We start from the raw sequence: 18,913 nt of genomic DNA on the forward strand, positions 1-18,913 counted from the left end.
AATTAACACCGAGACAAAATAACAATAGTGAAGGGACAGGTGTTTTCCAAATTCGTACGTTCCTCATCACCAGATGTTTCATTCCATGTCGTATGTTACATACACGTTATGTGACCCCCTTAGACTGATTCTGATGGTTCAGTCAGCTTCCGCTTCGAATGCTAGCGCTGTACCATGTCCGGGGAGCCATCTGGTGATGAATGGATGTACCATTTCCACTTCTATTATAACATCTAAATTTTAAAAAAGTCATTGTTTAAGAAGCCTTTCTTGTGGACAGTCGAGATTTTCCTCTGATGACGCAGAGCACAGTTCTCTGTGGAATGTAAAGAATTTCACTTAATTTTCTTGACACGGCATAAGCCCAAAAACCTATACAGTATCATGTCTATAAGTATGGGCCCTGAAAGCATAAATGGCAACCCTAGTCTTTTCTTGCGCATGGTATCAGTAATGAGTTCTAATTTATGATATACAAGTTTGTTAGGTACTATTTGCCATTGCCCATCTTTCTGATAGCTTTCATTGATACAAGTTCTTCTAATTCGTCTTTTGACCTTCTGTAATCTGTCAGTTTTGGTTTGTTCATTTAGATGGAATAATGTTTCTGTGGCATATGTGGCTTCTGGTTTTATGACAGTATTGTAATGTTTGATTTTTGTAATAATGGATAAGCATTTCTTTTTGTAAGTTTCCTGTGTTAATTTTTGTGCCTTAGATATCTTGTTTGCCCTTATCTGAATTGAAGGTTTTTCATTTAAATTATTTGTTATTAACTCACCTAGATATTTGAAATGTGTTACAATTTTAATTTTAGTACCATTAATATTTGCCTTTGCTGGCAGGACCTAGTATTTACAGTGCACTCTGTCTTTTGGTATGGGCTAGAGTAATTTTGTTACTTTCATTGATCTGTCTTATACTTGGCTTTGACAATATAAAAGAGACCAAGGTATGAGCGATGCTAGTAATGTTATTCCTTCTGCAGCCAGTCCCTGCTATGAATGGTGTGAAAATATTGCTCATAGGGTCAGTTGGTGCATGCATTTCAGTGGGCTTGGCAGACTGATATGTAATAGCAACTTCTGGCTCGGTGAGGAAAGCAACGGGAAACTACCTCAATCCTCATTTCCCTAGTAGCCTCTTCAGTGATGCCTAGGCCATCTATGACAACTGACAGTGGAGCTGTTGAGGATCCAACCAGCCTTAGGGCTGAAGACTGAACATACCATTAATATGTATTTATTTTAATGGTGTTGATTTTTGGAGTATAATTTCTGTTTTCTCAAATGATATTTTAAGGCCATTTTTATTTGCAATGGTGTGAAGCTCTGTTATTTGAGTTTTTGCTTCATCTAAATCTTTGGCTAATAATGCAATATTTTCTGCAAAACCAAGGCAGTTTGTTTGGATTTGCCTACTTATTTTAATATTTGAAAGGCATTTCCTAAACCATTCTTGCATTACCATTTCTAGTGCACAATTAAATAGTGATGGTGATAAGCCATAACCCTGCCGTAACCCAGTAGTTATTTCGAATGGGTCTGATAATTCGTCTGAACTTTACTTTTGATTTGGTCTCTGTAAGAGTTAATTTTATCATATTTACTAATTTAGGATGTAATCCCATGTTTCTTAAAATTTTGAATAAAGATTTCCTGTGAATACAATCATAGGCCTTCTTGAAGTTGATAAATGTTATCACCATATCTCTATTTCTTTTTCTGTTGTAATCCATTATCAGTTTGAGGCTCATAATTAGGTCAGGGCAACTCCTTCAAGGCCTAAAACCTGCTTGATAATCTCCTAGTTCATTGTCAATTTGTAATTTAATTATATTGAGAATAATTCTAAAGAAAATTTTATAAGTAATCTCCATAAGTGAAATCCCTCGATAGTTATTAGGGTCTGTTTTGTCCCCTTATTTATGTAGTAGATGGGTGATGGCTGTCATCCAATGTTCTGGGAATTCTTTTGTAATCCAAATGTTGACTAGTTGTTGATGAAGGGCAATTATTGCTGAAATTCCAACATATTTTCTGCAAAGGTCTGATCTTCTCCAGGTGCTTTAAAATTCATGTCATTCAGTGCTATGTAAAAGCCCGCCTGGTGGCTGTGATCGTTAAGGTGCTGAAGTCTAAATGGTCTGACACTGTGGTTAGCCAGTTCGAGTCCTGTGGGTCAAAAAAAATTTCACCATCAGAATGTTGGCCAGCGGGGTAAGGGAGGTGGTGGTATACAATTTCAATCAATCAATCAATCAATCAATCAATCAATCAATCAATCAATCAATCAATCAAGCAATCAATCAATCCTGATCTGCATTTAGAGCAGTCGCCCAGGTGGCAGATTCCCTATCTGTTGTTTTCCTAGTTTTTTTCTTAAATAATTGCAAAGAAATTGGAAATTTATTGAACATCTCCCTTGGCAAGTTATTCCAATCCCTAACTCCCCTTCCTATAAACGAATATTTGCCCCAATTTGTCCTCTTGAATTCCAACTTTATCTTCATATTGTGATCTTTCCTACTTTTAAAGATACCAACCAAACTTATTCATCTACTGATGTCCTCCCACATCATCTCTCCACTGACAGCTCAGAACATACCACTTATAATACCAATATAATGGCCAAGCAGGCATCATTTTTTGATAATGAGACAAAGTCTCTCATAGTGCATTGGCACTGCCGCTGGCTACAATTAGCCTACGCAGTGGCCTTCATGGTATGCACTAACCAGCGTCTTGGTAGGTGTGCTAGGTACCAACTGATGAGCCCAGCCTAGCACACGAGGGCGAAACGCTGGCAACCAGGAATGAGTTAGCTGGAAAATTTATAATGTCCAATAACGGACCATTTATATTGGTATTATAAATTTACTCATTCGGAACAAATATTTCAGATTCCCTATGGGAATCAACATCTATATTGACATACCACTTAGTCGAGCAGCTCGCCTCCTTTCTACCAAGTCTTCCCAGCCCAAACTTTGCAACATTTTTGTAATGCTACTCTTTTGTCGGAAATTGCCCAGAACAAATTGAGCTGCTTTTCTTTGGATTTTTTCCAGTTCCTGAATCAAGTAATCCTGGTGAGGGTCCCATACACTGGAACCATACTCTTGTTGGGGTCTCACCAGAGACAATTACGCTCTCTCCTTTACATCCTTACTACAACCCCTAAATACCCTCATAACCATGTGCACAGATCTGTACCCTTTATTTACAATCATATTTATGTGATTACCCCAATGAAGATCTCTCCTTATATTAATACCTAGGTATTTACAAGGGAACTTTCACCCCATCAACGCAGTAATTGAAACTGAGAGGACTTTTCCTATTCGTGAAACTCACAACCTGACTTTTATCCCCGTTTATCATCATACCATTGCCTACTGTCCATCTCACAACATTATCAAGGTCATTTTGCAGTTGCTCACAATCTTGTAACTTATTTATTACTCTGTACAGAATAACATCATCTGCGAAAAGCCTTATCTCTGATTCCACTTCTTTATACATATCATTGATGTATATATAAGAAAACATAAAGGTCCAATAATACTGCCTTGAGGAATTCCCCTCTTAATTATTACAGGGACAGAAAGCTTCACCTACTCCAATTCTCTGAGTTCTGTTTTCTGGAAACAGAGCCACCCATTCAGTCACTCTTTTGTCAAGTCCAATTGTACTCATTTTTACCAGTAGTCTCCCATAATCTACCCTATCAAATGCCTTAGACAGGTCAATTGTGATACAGTCCAATTGACCTGAATCCAGGATATCTGCTATATCTTGCTGGAATCCTACAAGTTGGGCTTCAGTGGAATAACCCTTCCTAAACTCAAACTGCCTTCTATCAAACCTGTTATTAATTTTGCAAACATGTCTTATATAATCAGAAATAATGCTTTCCCAAAGCTTACATACAATGCATGTCAAACTGACTGGCCTGTAATTTTCAACTTTGTCTATCACCCTTTCCTTTATATACAGGGGCTACTATAGCAACTCTCCATTCATTTGATAAAGTTCCTTCATGCAAACAATAATCAAACAAGTACTTCAGATATGGTACTATATCCCAACTCATTGTCTTTAGTATATCCCCCGAAACCTTATCAATTCCAGCTGCTTTTCTAGTTTTCAACTTTTGTATCTTACTGTAAATGTCATTGCTATCATAGATAAATATTAATACTTCTATATTATTAGTCACGACACCTCGTAATCTGCAGGCCTTCGGGCTGAGCAGCGGTCGCTTGGTCGGCCAAGGCCCTACAAGGGCTGTAGTGCCATGGGGTTTGGTTTGGTTTTTATATTATTAGTCACCTCCTCTATCTGGACATTATCATTGTAACCAACAATCTTTACATACTGCTGCCTGAATACTTCTGCCTTTTGAAGATTCTCACATACACACTCCCCTTGTTCATTAATGATTCCTGGAATGTCCTTCTTGGAACCTGTATCTGCCCTAAAGTACCTAATCATACCCTTCCATTTTTCACTAAAATTTGTATGGCCACCAATTATGCTTGCTATCATGTTATCCTTAGCTGACTTCTTTGCTAGATTCAATTTCCTAGTAAGTTCCTTCAATTTCTCCTTACTTCCACAGCCATTTCTAACTCTGTTTCTTTCCAACCTGAACCTCCTCCTTAGTCTCCTTACTTCCCTGTTATAATATAGTGGATCTTTACCATTCCTTACCACCTTTAAAGGTACAAACCTATTTTCACATTCCTCAACAATTCAACAATTGCTTTAAACCCATCCCAGAGTCTGTTTACATTTTTATTTACCCTTTTCCACTGATCATAGTTACTTATTACAAACTCCCTCATGCCTGTTTTATCAGCCATATGGTACTGCCTAATAGTCCTAATTTTAATCTCTTCCTTTCTTTCACATCTATTTTTAATTACCACAAAAACAGCTTCGTGATCACTAATACCATCTATTACTTCGGTTTCTCTATAGAGCTCATCTGGTTTTACTTGCACCACATCCAGAATATTGTTCCCTCTAGTTGGTTCCATCACTTTCTGAATCAGGTGCCCTTCCCATATTAAATTTGCTATTTGTTGGTCATGCTTCCTGTCGTTCACATTACCTTCCCAATTGACATTTGGTAGCGGTATATTGAGATCACCCGCTACAATCACGTTCCTTTCCTTATCGTTTCCCACATAGCTGATTATCTTATCAAATAATTCTGAATCAGCACCTGCGCTACCCTTTCCTGGTCTGTACACTCCAAAGTCATCAAGTTGCCTATGATCTTTAGAGATGAGCCTTACCCCTAGAATTTCGCGTTTGTCATCTTTAACTTTTTCGTAGCTTACAAATTCTTCTTTCACGAGAATGAATACTCCCCCTCCTACCGTTCCTATCCTATCTCTACGATACACCCTCCAGTTCTGTGAGAAAATTTTTGCATCCATTATATCATTTCTCAGCCATGATTCAACTCCTATTACAATATCTGGTAAGTGTATATCTATTAAATTACTTAATTATATTCCCTCCTTTACAATACTTCTACAGTTGAGCACTAACATTTTTATGTCATCCCTACTTGATTTCCAGTTCCCTGTTCCCTTAACACTGCTCCCTAGGCCACCCTGTTTCCCTGAATGTACCTCCCTATAACCCTTCTAAACAAATTTCCTAACTTATCTGTACCACTGAAGTTTAAGAGAAGGCCATCTCAGTGCAGATCACTATCTCCTACCCATCCATTAAGATCTAGATATCTCACTCCCAGTTTCCCACATACCCACTCCATAGTCTCATTTAAATCCCCGATCACCTTCCAGTCAGTATCCCTCCTACACAGTATTCCACTGATAACAATCTCCGCTTCCTTAAACGTCACCTGTGCTGCATTTACCAGGTTCCACACATCCCCAACTATGTTGGTACTTATACCTGCTTGTCTTACATTGTTAGTACCAACGTGAAACACCACCACCTTCTCCTTTCCCTCCTCCTTCTCTTCTACTTACCTCAACATCTGCCTTAACCTAATTCCTGGATAACACTCTACCCTGGTACCCTTTCCTCCACACACTTTCCTGACATGTCTAACGATAGAATCCCCCATGACCAGAGCCTCAACCCTACCCACCTCATTTGATCCCCTCCCCACCTGGTCAGTCCTATCTTTCCTGACAGCTGCAGAAGCTACTTCCTCCTCCCTTTTCTCCATCCCATGATCCTGTTCCACCTGTCTTTTCCTATCCACTACTCCACATTTCCCTTCCCTACCTCTTCCCTTTCTCCTACTTCTACACTTCTCAGCAACAGTTCCCTGTTCCTCATCTTCCCTTGGTTGTTCTACCTGCAGTGACTCGTACAGATTTCTCACCGACACCTGTGCTGAATTTTGATCCTGTATGGAGCCCTTAGCCTGCAATCTGCTTCCCCTTAAAACATTAGACCACCTGTCTTCTACAATTCCCCCCTTTCCTTCCCATCCCTCTATTACACCCACTGTATCCTGTACATTGTTTGGAGGCCTACTTTCCTTCCTGTCCTCTGAGAGAACCCTAATTATCTCCCTCAAGCTCTCCAACTCCTCCCTCATACTCCTTAATGTCTGGCCACATCCATAGTTCCTACACTTGCACTGCTTAGCCATTTTTACTAAATAACGAAAAGAAAAGGAAAAATAAGATAACTTATTCTGTGTAAAATAAAAATGAAAGGAAAGAATTATTGTCTAGGTTAGTTCACAATGGTCACACGACAGTAAGTTAATTAATATAGGCTACTACTACACTACAATACTTCTTAATTGTACAATTTTTTATTCCTACAACATGCTAACTGGAAGAAAATTGCTGTTAATTACTGGAAACAGAGAATAATACACAAGTATTACACAATTCTTAACTGCAGTTAAGTCTACCCTAATTACAACAACAGAATTTTAGTAAGAGAGTTACTACAGATACCACAGAAATGGTACTATACTACACAAATATTTCACAGTAAGAGAATAAACACACTACTTTCTAACAAGATGCTATAATACACTACAATAATTTTAAACTACGTTCAGACTAAGATACACTACAGTACAATCATTTTAAACTATGTTCAGACATATTCTAATTACAACAGGTTATTACCAAGCAAAAACAGAAAAGGAAATTACCATTCAAGTTTGAAATTTGCAAAACTACTCAAAATTACAGAATAGGCACTCTAATTTCTAATAAGTTACTATACTACACTACAGTAATATTAAAACTACGTTCATACGTAGCCTAGCTTCTTACTAAGCACAAATAGAAATGAAAATTCCTGTTAGGCCTGAATTTAGATAGTGATATCACTAATCACTAGATTGTGTGCCAAAACTCTGAATTAAATTCCAAACCTCCCTACAGTGTTCATATGGAGTGAGGGCATATGACGCTGTTGATGGTGATTTGTCCATCGGATGAAGGCGTTAAGCCTTGAGCAGACCCCTTGGTGCTATTCGACAGGAGTAGGCTATGTGCCGGCACAGGGTTTCACCCTCTCCCTACTATCATATATTAAGTCATTCACTTCATCTCATTAACTCCTCTGATGAGGTTGACATCAGGAAGGGCATCCAGTCATAAAACCTGCCATGACAGATTCATCTCACCTCATACCCAACTCCGTAGAGAAACGGGACAAGGGTTGGACAAACAAACACAAACATACATTCAGTGCTGTGTAAACTTCCTTTATTGTAGGAGGGTTTATATTCTCTGCTGGGGTTGTTATCGGTGTATTGACATCTAAGTGAAGGAATTCTGTTGGTTCTTCACAATTTAGGAGTGTTTTGAAATATTTAGGATTTGTGCATTGTTGTGATTGTTGTGGGCTAATTCACCATTACCATCTTGTAATAATAAGATTGGGGCTTTATAGTTAGTCAAATGTTTTTTTTAAATTTTTGTAATAATCCTGTGAATGTCCTATTTTGAATTCTTCTTCATTTGAATTCATAGTTTCTTTAAGATACTGTCTTTTTATTCTACTTAAGGTTTTAGTAGTATCTTTCTGCTGTTTAACTAAATTTTGAAAAGATGCTTCAGATTTTTGGGCCTGGTGCAATAACCACACTTCGTGTCTTTTCTCAATTATATCATCACATGCATTATTCCACCACTGATGCTTTTTATGAGGCTTTATTGGGGCCAGTTCTTCTGCAATTTGTTGAAGGTTACTAACTAGGTCATCTATGTTATTTGTGATATTTTTCTGTTAATTTTTGATAATTTTAATTTTTAATTAGCAGGGTGATCTATTTTCCGTTTTGGTTTATAGGCTTGTTGTTGTAGTCTTCTTTGGGGAGTTCGATTTTAATTTTAACTACGTAATGATCTGAGCCTGTGTCTATTCCTTGAAGAACCCTGACATTATAAATTTCTTTGTGATATAATTTATCCATAAATACATGATATAATTGCCATTCACCTTTAGTGTAATCGGGATATTTTCATGTTTTGAGTTTTTATAGATTTCTGTTAAAATATGTAGATTTTGATATTAGGTCATGATTCCTGCAAAGATCGAGTTTTTGACCATTTTTGTTTGTTCTCTTCTGAGCAGTCCATTTACCAATTACATCACGATATCTACGTTCTCTTCCTAGTTGGGCATTAAAATTCCCAATTAACATGTTAACATGGTTTTTAGAAATATTATTTAGGATATCATTGAGTAGATCCAAATACTTTTCTGTCTCTACATGGTCTTTTAAAGCGTTATTCTTATCATTGGAAGGAGCATGTGCATTAGTTGTGGTATAAATTTTTTTAGCTGTCTTTATTCCTTGAGGAATGAGATTTAAACATTTGTATAGAGACTATTATTTTAAGGCCAATCAAAAAGCCTGTTGCAAACTGGGGAATACTTTCTTCACTCTCTTTTCTGGTATACCTTTGTAGATTCTGTATCCTTGAGATTCCAGTGCATCCTGATCAATGTTTCTTATTTCCTGTAATCCCATAATAAGGATCTTGTGCTGGTCAAGTATGTCAGTTATCACTTTTAATTTGCCAATTTGTAGAAGGGAATTTAAGTTGTATGTTGCAAAATATGACATATGGGATTAAGGGCAAATTATTAAAAGCAATCAAAGGAATTTATGTTGACATTCAGGCTCTCCACACTTACAATAAAGACAGCTAAAATGAGTTCTTGGTTCAAAGTACTTACAGGAGTTGGATAAGGCTATAATCTTTCACTTTTGTTGTTCATAGTTTCCATGGACCATCTACTGAAAGGTATAAATTGGGATGAGCCTTTCTAAGACTTAAGTGACATCACTAGGTAAGAAACCGCAGAGAATTGAATGTCAGGTTGAGAATACAAACCTGGATCTGGTAGATGTATCAAGCGAGTTGGTCATGCGTTTAGGAGCGCACAGCTGTGAGCTTGCTTTCGGAAGAGAGTGGGTTCAAGCCCCACTGTCGACAGCCCTGAAGATGATCTTGCATGGTTTCCCATTTTCACACCAGGCCTTAATTAAGGCCACGATTGCTTCCTTCCCACTCCTAACCCTTTCCTATCCCATCATTGTCTTAAGGCTTCGGCCACAGTGCAGGCGGCGAGCGGAGCGTTGCGTTGTGTAGCGGCAAAGATAAGACTCAAACCTGCGTTAGCAAATGCATGTGGCCATAGTGCCAGCGGCGCGTCATTTTGGAGGGGAAGTTGGCTCAAGGACAACGCTGCCTGCCGCCAGCCGCTCACTCCTGTTTGAGATTTCAGCTGCGCCGCTCGCAATGACTGTTCGTGAGTTAACAGGAGAGGAGATGAAAGTGTTAATTTCTGAAGTTCAAACCTGAACTTTCCTATGGAACGACAGAGAGAACAACTTCGAAAACCTAACAGCGACAAGGGAAGCCTGGAAAGAGATTGGAACGATCTTAAATGTACCAGATAAATTCAGTTAAAAATTAATCATGGTTATGGACATAAACAATATTGTCTTTAATGCATCATCATCATTATTATTATTATTATTATTATTATTATTATTATTTTACGTCCTATTGTTATTGTTTAATTAATATTATTATCCTTTGTAATATATTGCCGATATGAAAACTTGTGTTCGTCATTACATCTGACTTTTATGGGTCTCTGGAAGTTGGTGACTTGCTTCTGCAATCGCGCTTTACGTTTTACAAAGAAGTCAAAAGGTTGAATGGACATAGAAGTTATATATTTGAAAAATCTTAGCAGGAAATCAATTCAGTTCTCCATATAAATGATAAAATTCCCCATGCATTTCACGTTATTTATTTACCTACTGGATGATTACGAAATTCTCTCTTAGTCCTGCGTCGAATTCTTCAGTTTAGATAAAACATTTCTAAAAGCAGAGACAAACGAGAAAATTGAAACTGCCATCATCTAATCACTACGTACAGGGGAGACGCCGCGCCGCTTACTGACTCTCGCTAGATGTCCACACAGGCGCTCTCTCTTCCCCACTCTTCAACTTTTCGACAGCGGCAACGCTCCGCTCGCCGCCTGCACTGTGGCCGAAGCCTAAGACCTATCTGTGTTGGTGCGACATAAAGCAAATTGAAAGAAAACAAATGTACTTGTAGATAATTTCAAGTATTTAGGATGTGTATTCTCCCAGGATGGTAATATGTAACTGAGATTGAATTAAGGTGCAGCAAAGTTAATGCTGTGAGTTCACAGTTACGATCAACGGTACGAAGGTTATGCCGAAAGTTTTTAGCAGCGCATAAACCATAATTCTGAGGACAATGGGATTATTTTCATTTGAAAGAGCGCTGTTTTTTGACCTTGGAACATGCGCACGCAATCCCTCCTAGCGGTAGTTGCTCCATAGCTAGGGAAGAAAGACGCAGGCAATCTGTAGCGCCGCGATTTTCTAGCAATGAGTTTTTATGATTATAAAAGGAAATTAAGTGCCGAAGAATGCCATTCTTCTTTGCTGCGCATTTTTGGTGAGGCTGCCCCTTTTAGAGCCACAGTAGGAAATTGGTTTTTGCAAGTTTTCAAGGGGTCGGCAGTCAATTGAAGATGAACCTCGTCCCAGTCGCCCAGCAACAGCTGTGACTCAAGAAAACATTGATGCTGTGAGGGAAATGATCGAAGCAGATTCACACCTTACATTTTGTGACATTGAAGGGACCTTAAATATTGGATCAAGAGCAGCACAGAGCATCGTTCACAATTATTTAGGTCTTACCAAGAGATGTGCCCGTTGGGTGCCACATTCCCTGACAGAAAGCCAAAAGGAGGAGAGAGTGGACTGGTGTCATTTCATGCTAGAAAAATTCAATGGAGGGCAGTCCGAAGACACCTACAATATCGTCACAGGTGATGAAACATGGGTCTACTATTATGACCCTGAAACAAAGAGACAGTCTTCTGTGTGGTGAATTCCAGGGGAGGAGCCACCCACAAAAGTTTGACAAAGTCGAAGCTCCGGAAAGAAGATGGTGGCAACTTTTTTTTATGAAAATGGGGCATCTCACCTCTGTGACCTTTGACACACGTCGTACAGTCAATGCTGAATGGTATGTGATTGACTGTCTTCCCAAAGTCCTCGCCACCTGGAGGTCACAGCACCCAAAGTCCAAGAGTGGGCACCTTCTGCTGCATCACGACAATGCATCTGAACACAGGGTTGCCAGAACAATGGACTTTTTGGAAAGGGAAAAAGTGAGTGTGTTACCTCATCCCCCCTATTCACCTGACCTGGGCCCATGTGACTTCTTTCTGTTCCCTAAGACCAAGGAAAAAATACATGGGCAGCGGTTTTTGTCAGATGAAGAGGCCATTGCAGTGTACAAGAGTGCACTAAGTGACATCCCGAAAGAAGCTTGGACTGAAACGTTTTCTAAGTGGTTTCAGAGAATGGAAAAATGTATGCATGCTAATGGAGAGTATTTTTAAAAGTTGTAATTGTTGTTTTGCAAATAAAAATTTTCTTTCACACTCTGCTAAAAACTTTCGGCATAGCCCTCATATTCTACAAGAAGGAAGTCAGTTCCCAGACGAAATTATCTTTACACCAGGCTGTTTCCAGGCCAACGTTGCTTTATGAGAGTGAAAGCCGCATGGACTTGTATCTTTTCCATAGATTAGTGCACATGAAAGTAACGAGAATGATCGTCGGTACAAACTAGATGGGAACAATGATTGGTGGGTCCTCTGAATGAGGAGATAAAAACTAAGTTAGGAATGAACTCTATTAATAAAGCTGTAGACATGAACTGGCTTCGGTGGTAGGGCCATACTGTATGAGGAGAATAGAAGAAGATAATTTACCTATGAGCATAAGTAACTGGATGATGGAGTGGAAGAGAAGTAAGGAAAACAAAGACAATGATGGTTAGGCTGAGTTTCTAGTGATTTAAAAATAAGAAGTACACATGAGGCCACAGAATGAGTTTGAAATAGAGAATTGTGGCAGAGTTCAGTAACTTCAGAGTGGCTTGCAGACTAAAGTGAAACATAACGGTCTGCAGTGAAGCCTCCGTGGCTCAGGTGGCAGCGCGCTGGCCCCTCACCGCTGGATACCATGGTTTAAATCCCGATCACTCGCTGTGAGATTTGTGCTGGACAAAGCAGAGGCAGGACAGGTTTTTCTCCAGGTACTCCAGTTTTCCCTGTCATCTTTCATTCCAGCAACACTCTCCAACATCATTTCATTAATCATTCATTAATCATTGCCCCAGAGAAGTGCAACAGGCTTCAGCAGCCGGCACATTTCCTATCCTCGCCGCTAGATGGGGGCTTCATTCATTCCATTCCTGATCTGGTCGAATGACTGGAAACAGGCTGACGAGTAAAGAACGGTCTGCAGTGAAGATGCATGTATTAAATGTACTGAATGTATGTATTCATGATAGTCAAGGTTCAGATTATGTACTACAGCTTCGACAGGGCTGGAATGTCAGATTTACCAGCAATGTTGCTTATTTGGCACCACCCAGAAATAACATACAACTCAACAAAAGCTGCAATGTGAGCAACATTCCCTCCCCAACAAATCTACTTTTCTGAATTACGGCACAGTCTCCCTATGAAGTTTAGCAGTCCAATTGATTATGATAATTCACAAAAGAGCGGTTCAAAAAATTTCAATAGAAGTTCGTCCATACCAGCAGTGCAAGTCTTTAACCCCGGAATTTCTGTCTCCCCTCAGATCATTATCCCTCAATTTTCCCCTCAACGGTGAGTAGGAGAAATTCAGATCGTTCACCTTTCATGATGTACCCAATGTACCTGATCTTTCACTCCATAATGGTTGTTAGAAGCTCTTTTTCTTATTCAACAAATTGAGGACTTCCTCATTGTTCTTTTTTACCAAGGACAATCAAAGCCTTTCTTAATAATAATAATAATAATAATAATAATAATAATAATAATAATAATAATAATAATAAATAAAGTTAAGTGATATTCATAAGTTATACAAGTTTTGCATTATTATCTTCTTAAATATAACACTTCTAGAATAAATAAATTATTAAATAGATATGTATTCAATGCCTTCATGAAGAAAGTTCTGTCTTTCCCCCTTGTGAGATGAATTTCCGTTCCTGTTTCATAAATGTCAAAATTCTTATTGTTTTTAGGAATATCTATGGCTGGTAACAAGACTCAAATTCTATCAGAAAGAGATTCAAATGCTCTTCCTGCTGAACCAAGTCTAGACTCAAATTCTGGCATGCAACTGGCAGCTGAGGAGATTCGAGAGCAGTTCAAGTACACCATTGTAGAAGAAAATAATGCAGCATCTGCACCTGCAGTGACCATGTTCACAATCCTGTTGATGGTTGTACTTCTTGCTGTCCACTAGACCTGCTCAACCTGCTTATTGGAAATGTCCTGGAGTTGAAAGGTACAGAGAGAAAAGATGGGTACGGTTTAGTGAATTCTGCAGATGAGCATACTGTTAGAAACACTTCTGTATCAACTGTTGAGATATTTATAGATCTTCCCATTTTGTACACTGAAGATATCTGTTGAATAATATTTGATAGCATTTGTTGGTGCTGACTAAATACACTAAAACAATCAATATATTTTAGTTATTTCAAATGACTGAGAAAGATGTAAGCAGAAACAGTAGTGTTATTTGGCTAGTTGAGTCCAGAAAATTAGTGTAAAAACTGAAATGTGGTGATAAGTGATGGCAACAAGTTGTGAAGGAGCCTGTATCAAATGTGAAGAGGAAGGACAAGGAGCACTTCCTTTAGTTAAACATGGATAACTTTTAACCAATAGAATCTAGGTGCAGTTACAAGAAATCATCAGTGATTTCGAGAAATACAACTAATATCTCAACAAATGGTGCAGTATTAAGACTATCTTACCTTCCCCACCTCAACTGCTGTATATTTACTTGAGAAATAACCACTATGGCTGTCTCTTGCTGACGTTTATCCCTCCATGTGAATGGATTTGAAACAAGAATACAGTCGGGTGTACATCCACCTCTCTAAACCTTTCATGTCTTGTAGGGATTCCTTTGTGACATTTCCTATTATGTTGTGAAAGTGGCACAAACATTTTGCTGACATTATGCTGCTCAAAAACAACCCTGTTTTTGGTGTACCAAGTTGATGTCAGTAAAGTTCAGAAATTAGAAAGAACATTTCAGCAGCTATGCACTGTTCAGCTTGGAATATATCTCTAACTGCTACTTGCAAATGACTGAGGAATAAGGGATAATGTGAGTCCATAGGTTATCTCATTGTAAAATTGATGTGTATGGAGTAAATTAACTGAAATAGGAAAGACTTTTGGGTTCAAGTTTAACTGAACAAGAGTATCTAGAATATGATTTACAGAGTAACAATTTTCACAACAAATTCAGAGCATTAACACAAAGCTTGATTTGTGGGATGCAGAATATGTACTTCTAATATGTTTTGATATAAAACAACAAGGAATACTGAAGCAGACTGTAGCTTAAGAAAGGTGCATAAGTGACTTACCCAAACCTAATAGTTTATTAATAAAATTAGTTTGTTCTTAATTAGATTGAGAAGTTTATACTGTTTCCCATCATGCACATAGGATATTGCAGTTAAAAGCCTCCTGGTACTTTTATACTTTTATGTGTATTTATCGTTTATTAGAGCAATAATTTGAGAATGAAGAAATTTTGGTTCATATTATGGTAATTACCACACTAAATTTAGCAGATTTGATGAGGGTAAATTTTCAATAAAATTAAAATACTTATAAAACTAAACCAAACCCCATGGCACTACAGCCCTTGAAGGGTCTTGCCCTACCAAGCAACCGCTGCTCAGCCCGAAGGCCTGCAGATTACGAGGTATTGTGTGGTCAGCATGGCGAAACCTCTCGGTCATTATTCTTGGCTTTCGAGACCGGGGCCGCCATCTCACCATCAGATAGCTCCTCAATTCTAATCACGCAGGCTGAGTGGACCTCGAACCAGCCCTCAGGTCCAGGTAAAAATCCCTGACCTGGCCGGGAATCAAACCCAGGGCCTCCGGGTAAGAGGCAGGCATGCTACCCCTACACCATGGGGCTGGCTTCAAATACTTATGGGAAGTTTGAATATGGGATTTTAAACCACTCATCTTCTTGGTTATCTTTGCAAGACTGATCAAAATCCATTTTGGATCTTCAGACCTGTTTTAGGTTTTAGAGAGGTTGTAACTGAACCCAGGCTAACTAGGCTGGAAGCCACAATGTCAACTACTAATGGTCAAGAAGGTTATTTTCATGTTCTTTCATTTTATTTAAGACTTGAATATACAAAACTTACCATTTCATGATTAAAGTTTCAATTAATGATGAGTGGCTTCCAGAAAGCCCTGGTGGAGGTCTTTCGAATTGACACTATATATATGATGAAGACGGCACACACACCCAGCCCCCAAACCATGGGAATTAACCAATGAAAGTTAAAATCCCCTATCCAGCCAAGAATTGAACCTGGAACCCCTTAGACCACGGGCCAGCACGCTACCTAACCGTTTAGCCACGGATATGGACAAAGGTTCAGTAAAAGAATGGGAACCCAGTTCTTATTCCTCCATCATTAGTGAGTAGTATCAGAAATATCATTTGAAGATTATGTATAAATAAAGCATTGGAACTGTGCATGCTCAGCATAAAGAAATGGTTTCAGGTTGTTGTTGTTGTTGTTGTTATAATGGTTTCTCAACAATATCTTTCAATGCAAAATTTTCAGAATAATGTGTACAGCAATATAATTTGTGCCCATGCTGAGAGAGAGAGAAGATAATCTTTATTGAAGAACATTACCAACAGGCTGATGTAGCAGTTGTCAAACTGCAGATGAGCAATACTGATGTACTGTATTTTGTAAGATCCTGAAAAATTGGCCATCTGTTAGCTTTGATGTAATTTGTGAAGCTCTGATGGAAAAGACTGTTACTTGTTAAAAAGAACGGAAATGGAATTAATGAAAGCTGCGATAAGCCCTCCATGATGTAACTTCCAATTATGTACAGCTTACTCTTCTAACACTCTATTTGTATTTAATTTTAAAGACTGATTAACTTCGAACTTCAATTTCCTTTTAGCTATAAGATAATTAGATTTTGCATGTGGAGGGAAGTAATGTTGTATGATCAACCAATAGAGCATTATAATTGGCTCTATGAAGCAGGATATCTTGAATTAAATTTTATTTTCAGTACAAATGAACAGAACATAACATGAAGAAGGACTCATCAAAACCTATTGGACCTAAAACTGGCTTTATCTGAAAGTTCCATAGAAAAACACAAGAAGAAAAAGTGTCTAATCATCTAGAAAGTTTTAGACTTAAGTAAATAAAAAAGCTGCTTTAATCTGCAGTCTATTCATAACTAAGGAACAATAATAAATTGTAGTACTAAAGTTCCTTTCCAATGTTCAGCTGTTACCATGTTTTGCTCTGTTGTCATAGGCAAACCTGGTCTCATAACTCCATTTTATTTTATATTTCTAATGTATGTGTTCAAGATACTTTGTCCAGCAACAAAAGAGAAAATATTTTAATCAGCACAAGTACATGAAAGGTTACTACCAGTACTTGGAAAAGCCATAGCAATCAACTTATTATGGAGAAATCCAGTTCAAAACTGACAGAAGATATTTTAAAGTAATATAAATAGCCTAGACCTATTAATAAATACATGATCAGATTTAGTATGAGATATGTATTTAATACAGAAATTCTGTGGAGGATGATTTGCACAGTAGCTTAGCTGCTGGCTTCCCACTCAGATGAGGTTTGAATCCCATTGGATGTTTTGGGAGAATTTTCACCTGAAATTCATGGGGCATCAAAAAGGGCATATGGCCTTAAATCCCTGGTCAAAACTGAAATGAATCGAAGTGACTCAGAGTTGCTAGGATAAGTTGAAGAAACTTTTCATTTAATACAGAAATATTGTAAGGAAATATGGGTGCAAGAACACTACCAATACAGTGCAAGAAATAAATTGTAACTGAATAAAGAAAAATTAATAAACTGAACAAACCTGGAAATTGCAAAGCACTCAGAGCTCTAGAAAAAACAATCAATACCACTTGATTATAAGCAGCATGAAGTTCAATATGTTCCTGTTGCAACAGTTGTTCTTCTAAGTCCAGAATGAGTTCATTGTTTTGTACTACTCCATTTTCCCTACTTACTGCAGACTTTAGGTTAAATTTTAAACATGTAAGCCCTTAGCAGAGTTATGGTAATTCACTGGATTAAGAAGGAAAGTTTCTCTATATAAGAATACTGTAATTTTGATCATATAAAATTGTTTTTTAAAGTTTCATTCCATCATTTTTATGTAAAGAGTATTGTACTTAACATATATAATGGTAGTTTTCAATTGCTTTTCATGTAATTAACTGTACAAAGTACATTTATGGACAATGGATATTCTGATTCTGTGATGAAAAGAAGGATACTTGGCTGACAAATGCATACAGAGCCTCTAAAGCTAACTAATCCATTATTTTGATTCAGAACAGCTTTGAGTACTTTTATCATTCACATTATTAAAAAAAATGCAGCTTTATATGAAAATAACATTGGTAAAAAACATTTTTTCCAAATGTGTAGGACGAGTCCAACAATTTGTGAATAATTGTAACATCAATAAAAATATTTTAAAACATATGAATTACACCTTTGAAAATTAATAATTTAGTCATTCAACTCTTTCCTCTCTTCTTAAAAAATTAAAATCCTAATCGCTTCTCACTGCTGTCATATTATGCCCTCGCTATGTTGTACCTTCTTGATAATGCAATGATTACAAGACATCAAACAAAGAAAAAAAAGAAAAATTCTGCATTGTAGTCCTTTTCTTCATATTGTGTGTCCCACTGTTATCCCTATAATATTTCTCATTTTTTCCCTACTAATCTGTGTGTGATATCCATTATTTGTAGGCTATTTCCTCTTTAACAATAATCACTCCCATAGTCACCTTTAAAAAAAAAAAAAAAAAAAAAAAAAAGAGCAAAACAAAGTGTGTTACAGACTTTGGTGTAAATGTAGGATCAAACAAGGATTTTAAATTAAAATGTCAACACATTAAATGCAATATAATTTAATACATGTTTCTATTACAAAATATATTTTTTCATTGTAAAAAAATAGAGCTTTAAATATCAATCACATTCTTTAGCAATAAAATGATCATACAAAACGTTTGCAAATAGTGGCATAATCATAGTTTTCATACTAAAAAACGTCCTTATTGAACACTTTAGGTGTTTGAAGATGGCACATAAGTTTAAACCTAGAAGATTAAAATAATATATGGAATGGCTACAAAGATGAGAACAGAAATTATAGAAATTAGATTAGAAAAGATACAGGTAAAACAGTTATCTACATGAAGAGAGTAGTAGAGGAAATTACACCAAACACC

At 37.5% G+C, this 18,913-nt stretch overlaps 1 protein-coding gene across 1 annotated transcript in view; it reads left to right on the forward strand.

Moving 5' to 3' along the window:
- The window catches only part of qsm (Zona pelucida superfamily protein qsm), a 267,114-nt gene extending 248,961 nt beyond the window's left edge, over positions 1 to 18,153 (forward strand). The window contains exon 8 of the mRNA XM_067148424.2: positions 13,622 to 18,153. Coding sequence (XP_067004525.2) covers positions 13,622 to 13,845 — 224 coding nt within the window. The 3' untranslated portion in view covers positions 13,846 to 18,153. The remainder of the gene's footprint in view (positions 1 to 13,621) is intronic.
- Positions 18,154 to 18,913: the final 760 nt, after the last annotated feature.

Source organism: Anabrus simplex, chromosome 5 (assembly GCF_040414725.1).
Source record: "Anabrus simplex isolate iqAnaSimp1 chromosome 5, ASM4041472v1, whole genome shotgun sequence".
Lineage (NCBI taxonomy): Eukaryota > Metazoa > Arthropoda > Insecta > Orthoptera > Tettigoniidae > Anabrus > Anabrus simplex.